The sequence below is a fragment of the Equus asinus genome, chromosome 16, assembly GCF_041296235.1.
Source record: "Equus asinus isolate D_3611 breed Donkey chromosome 16, EquAss-T2T_v2, whole genome shotgun sequence".
NCBI classification, from domain to species: Eukaryota; Metazoa; Chordata; class Mammalia; order Perissodactyla; family Equidae; genus Equus; species Equus asinus.
The window spans coordinates 11,724,629-11,741,615 of record NC_091805.1 but is presented as its reverse complement, the minus strand read 5'-3'; the positions used below and the strand labels follow the sequence as shown (position 1 = coordinate 11,741,615).

General features: G+C 36.1%; 1 protein-coding gene across 1 annotated transcript in view; it reads left to right on the top strand.

Annotated features, from left to right (window-relative positions):
* The window catches only part of LOC106832272 (leucine-rich repeat and IQ domain-containing protein 3), a 49,397-nt gene extending 32,684 nt beyond the window's left edge, over nt 1–16,713 (top strand). Inside the window, exon 4 of the mRNA XM_044749007.2 lies at nt 15,386–16,713. Coding sequence (XP_044604942.2) covers nt 15,386–15,562 — 177 coding nt within the window. The 3' untranslated portion in view covers nt 15,563–16,713. The remainder of the gene's footprint in view (nt 1–15,385) is intronic.
* The last annotated feature ends 274 nt before the right edge of the window (nt 16,714–16,987 follow it).

Sequence of the window (16,987 nt, the reverse complement as noted above, 5' to 3'; positions counted from 1 at the left end):
CACCATATCAAAAGACTAAAGAAAAAGTCTATCAAATATTATATCATTTAATGGAGAAAAGACATTTGACAAAATTCAACTTCCATTCATGATTAAAAAACAAAAACTCTCTGAAAAATAGGCATCAAGGGGAACTTCCTTTTCTTTATAAAGAATATCAACATAAAAACTACAGCTACCATTATGCTTAATGGTGAAAAACTGAATGCTTTCTCACCATGATTGGGAACAAAGGAAGGATGCTTGTTATCACTTCTCTTGTCAGCATGGTGCTGGTAAGTCTAGCTAGTGCAATAAGGCAAGAAAAGAAAATAAAAGACATATAGATGAGACAAGAAGAAATAAAACTCCCTGTTTGCAGATGAAATGATCTCCTATATAGAAAATCCCAAAGAATCTACCTAAACAGCTCTTAGAAGTAGAGAGTCAGCTTAGCAAGGCCACACGATGCCAGGTAAACATAAAAATCAATCATATTTCTACATACTAGCAATGAGCACATGGGCACCAAAATTAAAAATATAATATCACTTATAATCACTCAAAGAAATGAAATACTTAGGTGTAAGTCTAACAAAACATGCACAGAACTCGTATGCTGAATATTATAAAACACTGATGAAAAACTCGAATATCTAAATAAATGGAAAGATGTAGCATATTAATAAATTAGAAGACTCAACATAATAGAGATCTCAATTCTCCCAAAATTGATATACAGGTTTAGTGTAATTCCTATGAAAATCGTGCAAGATTTTCTGTGGTTATAGATAAGATTATTCTAAACATTTCATGGAAAGTTAAAGGAACTAGGATGGTAAAACAGCTTTGAAAAACAAAGTGAAAGGAATCAGTTACCTGATCTTGAGACTTATATCGCTGAAGTAGTCAAGACTGCGTGGTATTGGTGAAGCATAGACACATAGATCAATGGAACAGAACAGAAAACCTAAAACTAGGTTCACACAATATGTCCAACTGATTTTGACAAAGGTGTAAGTGTAATTTGATGGAGAATATATAACCTTTTCAATAACTGTTGCTGACACAATTGGGCATCCAACCATACACACACACAAATGAACAACTTGAGTTTCATACCTCAAGTAAAAATGACTCAAAATAGATCATGGAGTTAAGTGTAAAATTTAAAACTATAAAACGTTTAGAAAACAAATGGAAGGAAATCTTTGGAATCTAGGACTAGGCAAAGAATTCTTAAACCTGACACCAAAAGCACTGTCTTTAAGAGAAAAAAGTGATAAAGTGAACTTAATTTTTTTAAATAATTTGCTGTATAAAAGACTGTTATGTGAATCAAAAGATAAGCTATGAAAAGAGGGAAAATATTTGGAAGTGAATATTTAAAAAATGGTAATAGTTCATTAGAGTGGTGGAAATTTGGAAGTGAATAAAAAATGACAATAGTTCATTTGTGTGGTGGAAATTTGAGTAAGGTTTTTCTTATATTTGCTTTTATTTTCTAAAATTTCTATACTGTTATATTATTATAATTTTAAATTTTATTTTAAATTATTTAATGGTACTTGATTCAGGTGAATCTTTTTAAAACTTGAGAATTGATGATAGATGTTTCTAAAGTGTTTACCAAGTGATTCTTAGAAATACTGATTTAAAATAATGCAAAATCTTCCTAACCAGTGTGCGGAGTTTCACACAGATTTTTACCATTTCATATAATGATTAAAGTGACTATATTATGGATATAATATGCTTTCTGATGGAATAAAAAGGTAGAAACTGTATGGATTTACTCTATCTGAAATTAGTACTTATGGGATTAGTATGATTTACATTTTTCAAATATGCTGAGAAAATGTGTGCCAAATTAGGAAATTTTGATGAGAAAAAATCACAAATGGAATAGAAAAAGATAGACCTAAGGGACAAGATACATATAGAAGAAATAAAAACTTGGGAATAGGAAAGAAAGTCTGTACAAATCTATTTAGAATATCAATTAATTGAGAATCTCTTTGTGTAATTGTATACAATCTGGAATATAGTTCTGGAATTTGTTTTTTCATTTTGTGTGTGTGTGAGGAAAATTGGCCCTGAGCTAACATCTGTTGCCAATCCTCCTCTTTTTGCTTGAGGAAGACTATTGCTGAGCTAACATTCCTATTTTATGTGGTGTGCCACCACAGTGTGACCTGACAAGCACCAGGTCCGCACCTGGCATCTGAACCTGTGAACACCAGGCCACCTAAGCAGAGCGTGAACTTAACCACTACACACAGGGCCAGCCCCTAGAATTTGTTTTTAAAATACTCTTCCTGTTAGAACACAAAATACTCTCTTCCATATGATTCATATTGCAAAAGTCCTTACTATTCTTTTGAAATGCCTCATTATGCTTTATACCAGGATTAGCAATAGCCACATTTTCATTCCAGGGTTAGAATAGCAAGTGGTAGAGTATAGATATTGCATTATTCTATATCTGTTTTGTTGATTGTTGACAGTTTTTTGCCTAAGCATATGTTGTTCTTTGCCAAGTGTTTACTATAATCCTTTAATTGCTTTTATTGGATTGAAAACATTAGTACTAATTGTCTTTTATAGTTAATTTGTTGATTTCATAATTTTACATTATGTTAGTTTGGATAATTGCTTAGTAAATTGCTGTAGACTAATTTCTTGAGTATAAAATAAGATATATAGAAGTCCTTTGTAAACTCTAAAATGCTGTATCATTTTGAGTATTACTATAAAACTGTTGACAGATAGCGTTTGGATATTGAAATGTTTTAGCCACTGTTCTGAGTGCTTTGCAAATATTCCCTCATAACATCCCAAAGAGGTAGTACCACTGCCATCTCTATTTTACAGATCATGAACAGGGGACAGATAGGTTACTTACCCTAGATCACACAGCTAGCAAGTGGTAGAACTGGAATTTAAACCCAGGCAGTTTTTCTCTAGAGCCATCACTCCTCTAGTGGAGGAAATGCACTACTTTCCCTTAGAAAGAGGATACATCCACTTATCTTCAGATATCAAATAGTTTATGGCACGTGTAGAAGTTTTCAGGGATAGCTTTTTTGGCATTTACAAGACGATTGTTTTAGGACATTAGAAAGCTTGAGTATTGTCTAGAGGTTTTTTGTTCTCTGGCGGAGACACTAACTCTGCCCACAGCTGATGATGATTCTGTTTCTCTCTTTAAAGAGAAGGAATTATTCATGCCTTGGTGGGAAGCAGGGCTCTTTGCTGTAATGGTTCTCTGCTGGTGAGATCTGTAGCATCTGACTAGGATCACTAAAGCATAGTCATCTAAATTCCTTTCTGTATCCTTCTCCCTCACTTCTTCCTTACGTACTCAACCTCTCTGTAGGGGAGGAAAAATAATTTTCCTTCTGCCCTTCTGAGTTCTTAGCTGAGACCTCAGTAACAAAGGACAGATAAGAAAAAAAAAGTTTATTAACATGTATATCTCATGTACACATGGGAGATACCCAGGGAAAAATGAATCACCCCCTCAGATGGCTTAGAATTCATGCTTAAATACCATATTAATACAGAGTGGGGAGGGAGGATGTAGGCCTCTTTAAGAGAGAGTAAATGATTTTTAGGAAAAATGAGTGAGTTCTTAGAGGAATAGACAACGTTTGTGACAAAGTTTGTCTGGGTGTGGTGTCCTCTCCTAATCTCCTCTTCTGCTAATTTCTTTCTGATCTCCTCTCCTGTGATGAGTCCATCTTGGGGGCCGGCCTCATGGCTGAGTGGTTAAGTTCTCATGCTCTGCTTTGGTGGCCCAGGGTTTCATTGGTTTGGATCCTGGGTGTGGACATGACAATGCTCATCAAGCCATGCTGAGGCAGTATCCCACATAGCACACCCAGAGGCACTCACAACAAGAAGATACAACTATGTACTGGGGGGCTTTGGGGAGAAGAAGAAGAAGAAGAAGAAGAAGAAGAAGAAGATAGAGTCCATCTTCGCTGATTGATGAAACTCCTGGGGAAGGAAGGAATTTATAATTGAACGCCTTTTGGAAGATCTATCTTTAGGCAGATAAGGGAAGTCTAGAGAAATCCTCTCCCTGAATTTGCTGTTTTTCAAGTACCTACCACTCAATCAGTACACCAAAGGGGCATATTTTGGGGTAGCATGTCTTGAATTCCAACAGTCATATTTTGGCATGGCATATTTTGCTATCCTTGACTCACACACACACACACGTGCACCCCATGAGCCCGGATGCAATGAACAAAGAAACATAAAGATTAGAGGAAATCACATCTATACTAGAAACCAGTAAATGATAACATTTAAATAAAAGATTATTTAATAGAATTGCTTCTAGATGTAGTGAAGATTTTTTTCAATATAATGAAGATGAGACTGAATCAAAGGTAGAAGCTAGGTCAGTCTGACTTTAAGCTGTTCTTCCTAATACATATAACAAGATGACAGGAACTAGAGCAAATTCTGCAAATCCTCCTATTTGTCGAGGGTAATAGTGTACCAACTGGCAGATAAGATCCATTGCTACAGGTCACAGGATAAATTTCATGGAGAGGCCCTAGTCCAGGCAGGGTTATAATAAATAGCAAACTGGTATGTGGCAGGACTCATCCGTGATAGGGAAATCAGGAGCTTCAGAAAGGAGCTTAGTCTCAGCTACATAACTAAACTGGAGTAGTTGACAGGCTAATAGAAAACTCAATATGAGAAAGCTGACTTTTGACAGAATGGCTTCACCAAATTGAGAAGAAATACTTGAAAATGATGAGAAAAGATATAAGACATAGAGATGAGTTCTAAGATATCTACTATGCATGAATAGGAATTATGGTAGAGAAAGCAAATTAAGAAGCAGCAATAGTAAAAGAAATAATGAAAAACAGCATCATGGATCCAAGTATGGGGCAAGATCTATGAAAGAACTACATATATTTTCTTTATAAATCTTTGAAGTTCAGCTCTCTAGTCATGGAGAAAAGAAAAAGCAAAAGTATTCTGATGAGTTTTTCAAATAGAAGAAATCATTAGGCAAATAGAGGTGCTGGCAAGTGTAGAGCATGTGAGGCAAAGTGAAAAGCATTTGCAAAGGAACAGAGGTCATGCTAGAGCTTGGCACAAGCAAGTGACAACAAGTAATTTAGTGTTCTTGGAGTTTAGAGGACATGTTTGGGCATGTCAAATGATGCTGGAAGAAAGCAGAATTAACATAGCAAGGGTGTTAAGTGTAATACAAAGGAGACAGGACTTTATCTTGCAAGATCTTAGGGAAACATTTAAGGATTTTACATGACCCAATTTTCATTCTAGAAAAATCATAATATATTCTGTAATTTTGGAGAGGTGGGAAATTTAATGTAGGGAAATTTGTGAGGAGCCTATTGCAGTTGTTTGAGCCCTAGTTTTTAAAAGCTGATTTAATAAATTGGTAGAGGATATAAATTATATGTAACAGTTTGAAGAGATACCTTTTGATAGAATTTAGTGATTCTTGGGTGGAAAGGGAAAGCGAGAATTAGGAATGTGGGTTTATTACTTGGTTGACAAGGTGGAGAATAGTTTTGTTTTGTTTTTTAATTGAGTTCGTAATAGTTTAATCAATGTGAGATTTCAGTTGTATGTTATTTCTTGACTGTCACTGTGGAAGTGCTCCACTTCAACCCCTGTGTCCACCCCTCACCCCCCTTGCCCTGGTAACCACTGAAATGTTTTCTTTGTCCATGTGTTTGTTTATATTCCACATATGAGTGAAATCATCTGGTGTTTGTCTTTCTCAGTCTAGCTTATTTTGTTTAGCATAATTCCCTCCAGGTCCTTCTGTGTTGTTGTAAATGGGATGAATTTGTCTTTTGTATGACTGAGTAGTTTTCCATTGTATATATATACCACATCTTCTTTATGAAGTCATCAGTCGGTGGGCACTTGAATTGTTTCCATGTCTCGGCTATTGTGAATAGTGCTGCAATGAACATAGGGGTGCATATGTTACTTTCGATTGTTGATTTCAGATTGTTTGGGTAGATACCCAGTAATGGGATAGCTGGGTTGTATGGTAGTTCTATTTTTAGTTTTTTGAGGCATCTCTATACTGTTTTCCATAGTGGCTACACCATTTTGCATTCTCACCGGCAGTATCTGAGGGTTCCCTTCTCTCCACAACCTCTCCAACATTTGTTACTTTTAGTCTTAGTGATTATAGCCATTTTAACAGGTGTAAGGTGGTATCTTAATGTAGTTTTGATTTGCATTTCCCTGATGATTAGTGATATTGAATATCTTTTCAAGTGTTTATTGGCCATCTGTATATCTTCTTTGGAAAAATGTCTGTTCATATCCTCTGCCCATGTTTTGACTGAGTTATTTGGTTTTTTGTTCAGTTGTGTGAATTCCTTATATATTATGGAGATTAACCCCTTGTCAGATATATGATTTGCAAATATTTTCTCCCAATTGGTGGGTTGTCTCTTTGTTTTGATTCTAGTTTCTTTTGCCTTGCAGAAGCTCTTTAGTCTGATGAACTCCCACTTGTTTATTTTTTCTTTTGTTTCCCTTGTCTGAGAAGACATGGTATTCGAAAAGATCTTTTTTAGTTTGATGTCAAAGAGCGTACTACCTATATTATCTTCCAGAAGTTTTATAGTTTCAGCACTTATCTTCAAGTCTTTGATCCATTTTGAGTTTATTTTTGTGTATGGCATGAGATAATGGTCTACCTTCATTCTTTTGCACATGGCTGTCCAGTTTTCCCGACACCATTTATTGAAGAGACTCTCTTTTCTCCATTGTATGTTCTTTGCACCTTTGTTGAAGATTAGCTGTCTGTAGATGTGCGGTTTTATTTCTGGGCTTTCAGTTATGTTCCATTGATCTGTGTACTTGTTTTTGTACCAGTATCATGCAGTTTTGATCTCTATGGCTTTGTAGTACATTTTGAAGTCGGGGATTGTGATACCTCCAGCTTTGTTCTTTTTTCTCAGGATTGCCTTAGCAATTTGGGGTCTTTGGTGGCCCCAAATGAATTTTAGTATTTTTTGTTCTATTTCCATGAAGAATGTCATGGGGATTCTGATTGGGATTGCATTGAATCTGTAGATTGCTTTGGGTAGTATGGACTTTTTAATTATGTTTATTCTTCCAATCCATGTGCATGGAACCTCTTTCCATCTTTTTATGTCATTATCAATTTCTTTCAGTAATGTCTGATAGTTTTTATTGTATTAGGTCCTTCACCTCCTTGGTTAAATTTATTCCTAGGTACTTTATTCTTTTAGTTACAATTGCAAATGGAATTGTATTCTTGAGCTCTCTTTCTGTAAGTTCATTATTGGAGTACAAAAGCAACTGATTTTTGTAAGTTGTTTTTGTACCCTGAAGCTTTACTGTAGTTAATTATTTCTATTAGTTTTCTGATGGATTCTTTGGGGTTTTCTTTATATAAGATCATGTCATCTGCAAACAGCGAGAGTTTCACTTCTTCACTCCCTATTTGGATTCCTTTTATTCCTTTCTCTTGTCTAATTGTTCTGGCCAAAACCTCCAGTACTATGTTGAATAAGAATGGTGATAGTGGGCATCCTTGTCTTGTTCCTGTTCTCAGGGGGATGGCGTTCAGTTTTTGCCCATTGAGTATGATGTTGGCTGTTGGTTTGTCATATATGGCCTTTATTATGTTGAGGTGATTTCCTTCTATCCCCATTTTGTTAAGAGTTTTTATCCTAAATGGCTGTTGGATCTCATCAAATGTTTTCTCTGTATCTGTTGAGATGATTGTGTGGTTTTTATTCCTCAATTTGTTGACGTGATATATCACATTGATTTGCAGATGTTGAACCATCCTTGTGTCCCTGGTATAAGTCCCACTTGATCATGATGTATGATCCTTTTGATGTTTTGTTGAATTTGGGTTGCCAAAATTTTGTTGAGGATTTTTGCATTTATGTTCATCATCAATATAGGCCTGTAGTTTTCCTTTTTTGTGTTGTCCTTGTCAGGCTTTGGTATCAGAGTGATGTTGCCCTTGTAGAATGTGTTACAAGTGTTCCATCTTCCCTAATTTTTTGGAAAGGATAGGTATTAAATCTTCTCTGAATGTTTGGTAGAATTCCCCAAGGAAGCCACCTGGTCCTGGGCTTTTATTCTTTCATATGCTTTTGATTACTGTTTCAATCTCTTTTCTTGTGATTGGTCTATTCAGATTATCTGTTTCTTCTTGATTCAGCTTTGGGAGGTGGTAAGAGTCTAAGAATTTATCCATTTCCTCTAGATTATCCATTTTGTTGGCATACAGTTTTGTTGTAATATTCTCTTATAATCCATTGTATTTCTTTGGAGTCTGTTGTTGTTTCTCCTCTTTCATTTCTGATTTTGTTTATCTGAGCTTTCCCTCTTTTTTTCTTTGTAAGTCTGGCTACAGATTTGTCAACTTTATTTATCTTCTCAAAGAACCAGCTCTTTGTTTCATTTATCCTTTCTACTGCCTTTTTTGTTTCAGTAGCATTTATTTCTGCTCTGATTTTTATTATTTCTCTCCTTCTGCTGACTTTCGGCTTTGTTTGTTCTTCTTTCTCTAATTGGGTTAGGTGTAGTTTAAGATTACTTATTTGGGATTTTTCTTGTTTGTTAAGATGTGTCTGTATTGCGATGAATTTACCTCTTAATACAGCTTTTGTTGCATCCCATGTGATTTGGTACGATATGTTATTATTTTCACTTGTCTCCAGATATTTTTTTATTTCTCCTTTAGTTTCTTCAATGATCCATTGCTTGTTCAATAACATGTTGTTTAGTCTCCACATCTTTGTCCCCTTCTCAGCTTTTTTCTTGTAATTAATTTTTAGCTTTATAGCATTATGATTAGAAAAGATGCTTGTTATTATTTCAATTTTCTTAAATTTATTGAGGCTTGCCTTGTTTCCCAACATATGGTCAATTCTTGAGAATGTTCCGTGTGCACTTGAGAAAGATGTGTATTATGCTGTTTTTGGATGGAGTGTTCTATATATGTCTATGAAGTCCAACTGGTTTAGTGTTTCATTTAATTCCACTGTTTCCTTGTTGATTTTCTGTCTGGATGATCTATCCATTGAAGTGAGTGGAGTGTTGAGGTCCCCTACTGTTGTTGTCTTATTATTAATATCTTCTTTTAGGTTTGTTAATAGTTGCTTTATAAACTTTGGTGCTCCTGTGTTGGGTGCACAGATATTTATAAGCCTTATTTCTTCTTGATGGAGTGTCCCTTTGATCATTATATACTGCCCCTCTTTGTCTCTCTTTACCTTTCTTATCTTGAAGTCTACTTTGTCCAATATAAGTATTGTGATACCTGCTTTCTTTTGTTTGCCATTAGCTTGGAGTACTGTCTTCCACCCCTTCACTCTGAGCCTGTGTTTGTCATTGGAGCTGAGATGTGTTTCCTGGAGGCAGCATATTGTTGGGTCTTGTTCTAATCCATTTTGCTGTTCAGTGTCTTTATTGGAGAGTTCAACCCGTTTATGTTTAGGTTGATTATTGATGTATGTGGGCTTTATGCTATCATTTTATCACTTGTTTTCCATTTTTCCTGAATTTCCTTTGTTTCTCATTCTGTGTGTTTTGGTCTACCCATTGAATTATGCAGATTTTTATGATGTGTTTTTTTGTTTTCTCCTTATTTATTCTTTGTGTCTCTTTTCTGCTTTTTGTTTAGTGGTTACCCTGAGGTTTGTATTCAGAATCTCGTGTATAAGATAGTCCATTTTCTGATGGCCTCTTAGTTCCTTAATCTAAACCGATTCAGTCCCTTTCCTCCTTCCCTCCTAAGTTGTTTTTCTCATATCTTATTCCATCTTGTGTTGTGAGTTTCTGGTTTAAATAACAGGATTATCTCTGTTTTTAGTGTTTTCCTTCCCTTTAGTTTAATGCTATAGTTGAGTATTTGCTATCCTATTCTGATTCTGTCTACCTGTTTATGTCCTTACTCTGTGTTTTGTGACCCTATTCTCCCTTTTTGTTTTCACTTATGACGGCCTTCTTGAGGATTTCTTGGGGGGGGGGTGTGATGGCTACACACTTTTGTTTTTCTGGGAAAGTTTTAATTTCTCCCTCATATCTCAAGGATACTTTTGCTGGATAGAGTATTCTTGGCTGAAGATTTTTGTCTTTTAAAGATTTGAATATGTCATTCCATTTTCTCCTATCTTGTAAGGTTTCTACAGAGAAATCCTGATAGAGCTTCCTTTGCAGGTTATTTTCTTATGCCTTGCTGCCTTTAGTATTCTTTCTTTGTCATTCATTTTTTCCAGTTTTACTACTATATGCCTTGCAGTAGGTCTTTTTACACTGGCAAATCTAGGAGATCTGGAAGCCTCTTCCACACAGGTTTCCCTCTCTTTCCCTAGGTTTGGAAAGTTTTATGCTAGTATTTCTTTGAACACGCTTTCTGCTCCATTCTCCTTCTTTTCTTCTTCTTGAATACCTATAATTCTGATGTTGCATTTCCTCATTGAGTCAGATATTTCTCGGAGACTTTCTTCATTTCTTTTTTAGCCTTAGTTCTCTCTCCTCCTCTGTCTGGAACATTTCAACATGTCTATCTTTGATTATGCTGATACACTCCTCTATGATGTTCACTCAAGCATTCAGGGAATCCGTATTTTGTTTTATCTCTTCCATTGTGTCTTTCATCTCTAATCTTTTTTTTTTTTAAATAATTTTTTTTAATATATTTTTTTTCTGCTTTATCTCCCAAACTCCCCCGTACACAGATGTATATCTTAGTTGCAGGTCCTTCTAGTTGTGGGATGTGGGACGCCGCCTCAACATGGCCTGATGAGCAGTGCCATGTCCGCGCCCAGGATCCGAACCCTGGGCAGCCGCAGCGGAGCGTGTGAACTTAACCACTCAGCCATAGAGCCTGCCCCTCATCTCTAATCTTTCTGTTTGATTCTCCTTTGTAGTTTCAATTTATTTTGTGAAGTAGCTTGTGAACTTGTTGAATTGTTTCTCTACATTCTCTTTTACCTCATTGAGTTTTTTGATGATAGCTATTTTGAATTCATTGTCATTTAGATTACATATTTATGTGTCCTCAGAATTGAATTATGGGTGCTTGTCATTTTCTCTGTGGGCTGGAGATTTAATATAGTGTCTGATGTTGTTAGTTGAGGTGGGTCAGGTCTTTTGCATTCTGGTATTATTTGGTTGCAGTTACCACCTATCACCATTGGATGGTGGTCAAGAGCTGCATATTCTGAGTCCTACACCTTCACCCAAAATCCCAGGCAGTGGAGCAGGTGTGGGGCAGGTGGAGGGAGGGGTGCTTTCTCCTGCATGGTCTGTGGGCTTTCTCATTCTCACTAACTGGTCTCCTGGGGTGTGGCTTGATGAGGTCACCTCCCCTTGAAAGCTCTTGCCCCATTAAAGGGCTTCCATCTAGGCTGCAAGGGCCCTGTGGAGTCCTTGTTCCTGCAAATGAGTGTCCCCTTCCCCACTCCTTCCCTCATGAATCCTCCCATGGTTGTGATCACAGTCTTTAGGGGAGGGAGCGAAGTTCTCTCTTACCCCATTCCAGATCCTCCAAGGGGGGCTTCAGCCTCGCCACCCTCCATTGTGTGGCTGCGTGTTTCTCTGACCTGTTTGTGTTGTGTTAGGATGTCCTCTGTTGGAGTATGGATGCCCCTTTTCATTGTATGTTGGAGGGGAGAGAGTCCTGGGCAAGTTCACTCCACCATGATGCTGACATCACTTTCTGGAGAATAGTTTTAATGACTATATATAATGCAGTATGAGGTGTGGATTGGGGATGGTTTTGATTGGGGAGATAATTATTTCAGTTTTTGACACATAAGTAGAGAAATGGAATTGGAAGTAATTTTAAAGGTTTGTAATTTAAGAGAGAATTCTTGACAGGAGATACAGCTGTGTCGATAGTCAGCTTATGTGAGATAGTAAGATGTAGCAAGGAAGCTGATCATTCGAGGAGAGTTGGCAAAAAGAAGTGAAAAAAGAAGAAGGCCTAAATTATACCAATATTTAAATGCCTTGCAGAAGAAGAGGAACCAGCAAAACAGATCAGAAATAAAAATTAAAAAGGTAGAAAACTTAGGAGTATGATATTACTGCGGCCAGGTAAGAGGTGAGTTACAAAAACAGATTGACATTGCCAGATCAAGCTTGGAGGCCAAATATGACAATGTGCAAGTGACTATTACTTAGTGATTTAATAGTCAACTGATAATTGAATGCTAGTTAGACCAGATAGCTTACTTAGTCCTAGAGATATAGGATAAAGAGAGAGTCATTAAACTTGGTGAGTTTATGTTGCAGTGGGGAAGGTAGACCAATGATGGCATTATAGCATAAGCTTGTTAATAAAAAAGAAAAAAAATCAAGATTTAGTATGGAGAAACTTTATTTGAAAGGATTACTGCAAGAGTGGGAAAGGGGCTGTTGCAAATAGGGAGAATGTTCTGACATTAAGATCTGCAGACATCATAAAATACAGGCAAAAAGGTTTTTTCTTTTATAGGGAGGAATAAACACGGCTGGAAAGATCTAGTGTGGGTAAATAGGATGAAGGGGAGTGGCATGGTCTCACACTAGATCAGAGAAGGTTTTACCCTGACAGTAGCCCGTTCTCAGGAGGGGCTATTAAGAAGGTGTCTGTGCTGTCTCAGGGTGAAAGTGGGCCAAAGTTCAGGGGCCTAGGGGAAAGAGAGAACCTTAACCAAGTTTGGTTAACAAACATTTTGTTCTATTGGTCAGTGGGGACAAAGCAGTTCAGCTAATTATTAATAGGCAAAGACTGGGAATTTAGATGGTCTGTGTCAGGAACTTGTCAGAGGTAAACAAGGGGGGCATTCATGGGTATTATCTAAGTAATATAGGGGAAGGGCGCTTCTTTGCAGTAAACCATTTCCTGAGACAAAGGCATCAGGAGAATTCTTAACCTTTACTGTTTTCCAGGATCACAGGACTCAAGTAAAATTCAACATTGTCGAGTGTGACAAATGGGTTATTGCACAGGATAATATTATAGAAGGATATTGAACTCAGATCAATATAAAGAAAGGCTTCTTGGAGGAAAGAACTGAGTCTTGAAAAGACTAAGATAGACAAGTAATTGAGAAGGGCAGTCAAGAAACTGGAATGTCATCTGTAAAAAGCACTGGGGTTTGGTTATGAGGTAATTTTCACAGGGGTAAGTGGTTGGATATTGTCAGAGTGGAAGGTATTATATGTAGGGTGAAGGAAAATGAGATTGAAGTGGTAAGAAGAAACTAGATCAAAGATTTTGTGTACCAATTCAAGAAATTTGTAATTTATCTTTCAATGATGTGCCAGTGAAATATATTAAGCAAGGATGCCATATGGTCAGATTTGCATTTTGGAAAGTTCACTTTAGCAATAGTACATATTATGGTTTGGAGGGAGAGGAGGAAGGGGGATTATTTCAGATATTAGGTAGGACATTTTTAGTAAGTTAGGGAAGCAGTGATAAAGATGTGCAATAAAGTGGTGACAGAGAATAGAAGAAAAGGGAGAGGTCAGACAGATATTTGAGATGTTGAATATACTGGGCCTAGCAACATTTGGATGTGAAGAAGCATGAGAGAAAAGAGAGCCAAGAATGGTTCCAGGGTTTCTGCATTAGGTAACTAAGGGCACTTGTACCACTCACTAGAGCATATGAGAAAGCAGATTAGGGAGGAAGATTCATGTTTGGGAAAGTTGAGTTTAATTGGAGATCAGTTTGACCGTATAGTTCTGTAGCTTAAGAGAGAGTTCAGGCCTGAAGCTAGAAATCTGTGAGTCATCAGCACATAGATGAGTGTTGAAGCTGTAAATTTGAATGCAATCACATGCAGAATGTGTTCAGATTGAAAAGAGACAAATGGAGAAAATCCTTTCAATATGACCTTAAGCAGAGTATGGATAGGTCTTTAAAAAGTCCAGAAGTAAACAAGATTTATGTAAGGAAAACTAGGAGGAATGGTGTACAAAGGCCAAAGGAAGTGTTTCAAGGAGGAATGTCCAATGATAATTTTGTAAGAAAAGTACCAAATAGGATGGTAGGGTTAGAAGCCAGTGGAATGAGTTACAGGAAGGGAGAAGGTGGGGGCAGCAAATGTGGAATTCTGTTTCAAGAATTTGGGCTCTTAATGAAAGTTAGATACAAAGGATAGAGGTTGGGATATGTGTGATTATTTGTGTGCGTTTTAAAGATGGCTGAGGCTACATCATATTTATAGGTAAAGGGATAGTGACCATAGAGGGGAAGTAATTGAAAACAGAGGGAGATGGGACCCAGCAGTGATGGAGTGCCAATCTTGGACAGGAAGTGAGATACTTCTTGTTTTATGATTGAGTAGAAGTCACTTATACTCAGTATTTATAGGAGTATAGTTAAATGGTAATATAGTTAAATTTGTAGAGAATGGAGGAGAGTTAGTTGATGGAGCTAAGACTTGATGGCCCTCTTTTTTCTGTGAAAAGGAAGCAAGATGTTTAGGGAGCTCTAGGGAAAGGGTTTGGAGAGTATTGAGAACAGTATTGAAGGTTTGCGATAGCTCCTGTTGGAAATGGAACCAAGTGAGGGCCAGTAAAGAATTTGCTAATTAGCAATGAATGTTCGCAAGTATAAATCTGAAGTAGTACTAATCTGCAAGGCTTTGTGATTTTTTTTCTAGCAGTATGTAGCTGATTGAGTGTAAAGGGGGAAAAAAAATGTATGTTTTTAATGTGATGAGGTTGGTAATTTTCAGGCTAGGTGCCTTACAAACAGTGTAAATTTTAGGTTTTTAATGCTTAACCCTTACATTCAAAACTAAGTAAAGTGGCTTTATTTCTAACTAGTCAAATGATCAATAGGATATGTGGAATCTGTGATCCCAAATCTAAAAATTTGCAGAAACCAAGATCTTAGAGGTAATTTCTTTAAAGACAATATAGAATATATTTCCCCCAGGGGAATGTGCTGTTTTCCAGTAAAAGTGTCCGACATTCTAGTTAAGCTGCAACAAAATTTTGAACTACTGTAAATTATTTTATAAATGTAACGTGTGTCAGTTTTCTCTAAGGGGAACTTAGAATACTTTTAGAGTTTCATTGGAGACCTATTCATGGGCTACTTTTCAGAAATCAACATGATTACGGTCAAAATTTTATACCTATGATATCACATTGAGAGAAGAAGATAGAATGGAGAAAACTGCGTTTTGTGTAGAGAATTGAAATTATTTGGTGCTACTAATTCTTGATATTCTGTTCATGATTTAATAAAATAGTTATTTTTTAACTCTTAGCCTATAAGACAACTGTGAACATCTTAGTAATTTATACCATCAGACTATCAAGTTTAAAATGTCTTTTGGAAATACCTTCATGAAATGTAAATATAAAATATGTTTTCTTTTTACAGGGATCAACCTATGAGGATGAAATTAATAATATTAAATATGTTATTTCAAAAATTAATGAAATCATGGCTCATAATTCCCCAGTTTTGATTGTTCAAAGGTGGATACGTGGTTTCTTAGTTAGAAAACATCTGAGGTATGTTTTAGTTTTTTACTATGTGAATATTAAGATAAGATGATAGTAAATCAGTGATAAAAAGATAATTCTCCAATAATATACATTCCCTATCAAAATGATATTTTATAGACTATTTGAACTAGTTTTAAGGAAAACACCACATGCTCTGTAGTAATATATTTTGATATTTAGCATAATCAAAATTTGATACTTTTATTTTTTCTTTTAAATTACCCGTATAAATAACTAATCAATAAAGTTTTTATTAATCCTTCTTTGAGTAATTCTGACAGGTTTTTTATTAAACTTAAAAATATAAAAAATATATACATTAAACTTATCTCATGTAATGGGATGTAATAGAAATATAAGCCATATACTATATAATGGGTTACAATAGAACTATAAAGCAGGAAACAGATATATGAAGATTTTATATTTTTTCTGGATGTGAAGATAATTTTCCTGGAACATCTGCTACCACATCAGTCTACATTATCCTTTGGTTAATTGTCTTTTCCTCTCTTTTTGTCCCTTGCATTCCTTTCCTGTAGCTGACATTTGCAATAGAGGGAAAGTTTTCTTGCTAGAATCTCTCAATATTGTACTTGGGGAGATAAGATAGGATGTTCTGTCATTAATTTATTTATACTAGTCATGCCAAACACCAAACATATGAAAAAATACCCTTCTTATATAGCTTGTTCTCAGATGCTAAATGGTAGAGTTCAGAAGACAGAAATGAAATTTGACCCTGCACTATAGGTAGCATTAAATAGGTCTGGGGTCGGGCAATAGACATTCCCTGAGAAAGCAAGATTAGGAAGCTTCACTGAACTGATATTCAACATTCTGTGGTATGGCAAAGATAACATTCTCCTGCATTAGCTTGCACGTGCTAAATCGTAGAAGGCAATAGCCCTGATAGAGAGCAGAATGAGGGACAAGCAGCAAAACCGACCATAATACCGTGCCTGCAGCTTCTGAGGAAGAGGTTCCCTATACTTTTCAAACCAAGGTCAACCTGTGAGAGAGAGTGGGCTCACAAGTGGGAACAAGTGAAATGATTTGAAATAAAAGATGTAGAAAAGGATTAGGCAGTTGTTGACAAGTACATATTTATTTAAAATGTTATTTGTGTCTCATATGTTCCGTTTAAATTTAGTATGTGTTTTATATGAAATAAACATCTAATTAAAGGGATTTGTCTTTGGTTTATGCCCCTGGGATTGAATTTTTCTCTCTTAGAATCAAGATTTCCTCTGATATTTGTGTGACATGAGATCAAAACCCTATGCATGGAAACAATCTCTGCAAATTCTGCGTGCGTGAACAGAATTTGAATGAGCTTTGTGGGGAGACCTGTCAGTAATAATGATGTATCACAGTGGTTTAAAACAGATCAATTTGAATTATTTTTCTCTTTAAAATACTGTTTCATTAGGCGCATTACTTACCTACTTTGAGCATGAGTTTCCTCATATCT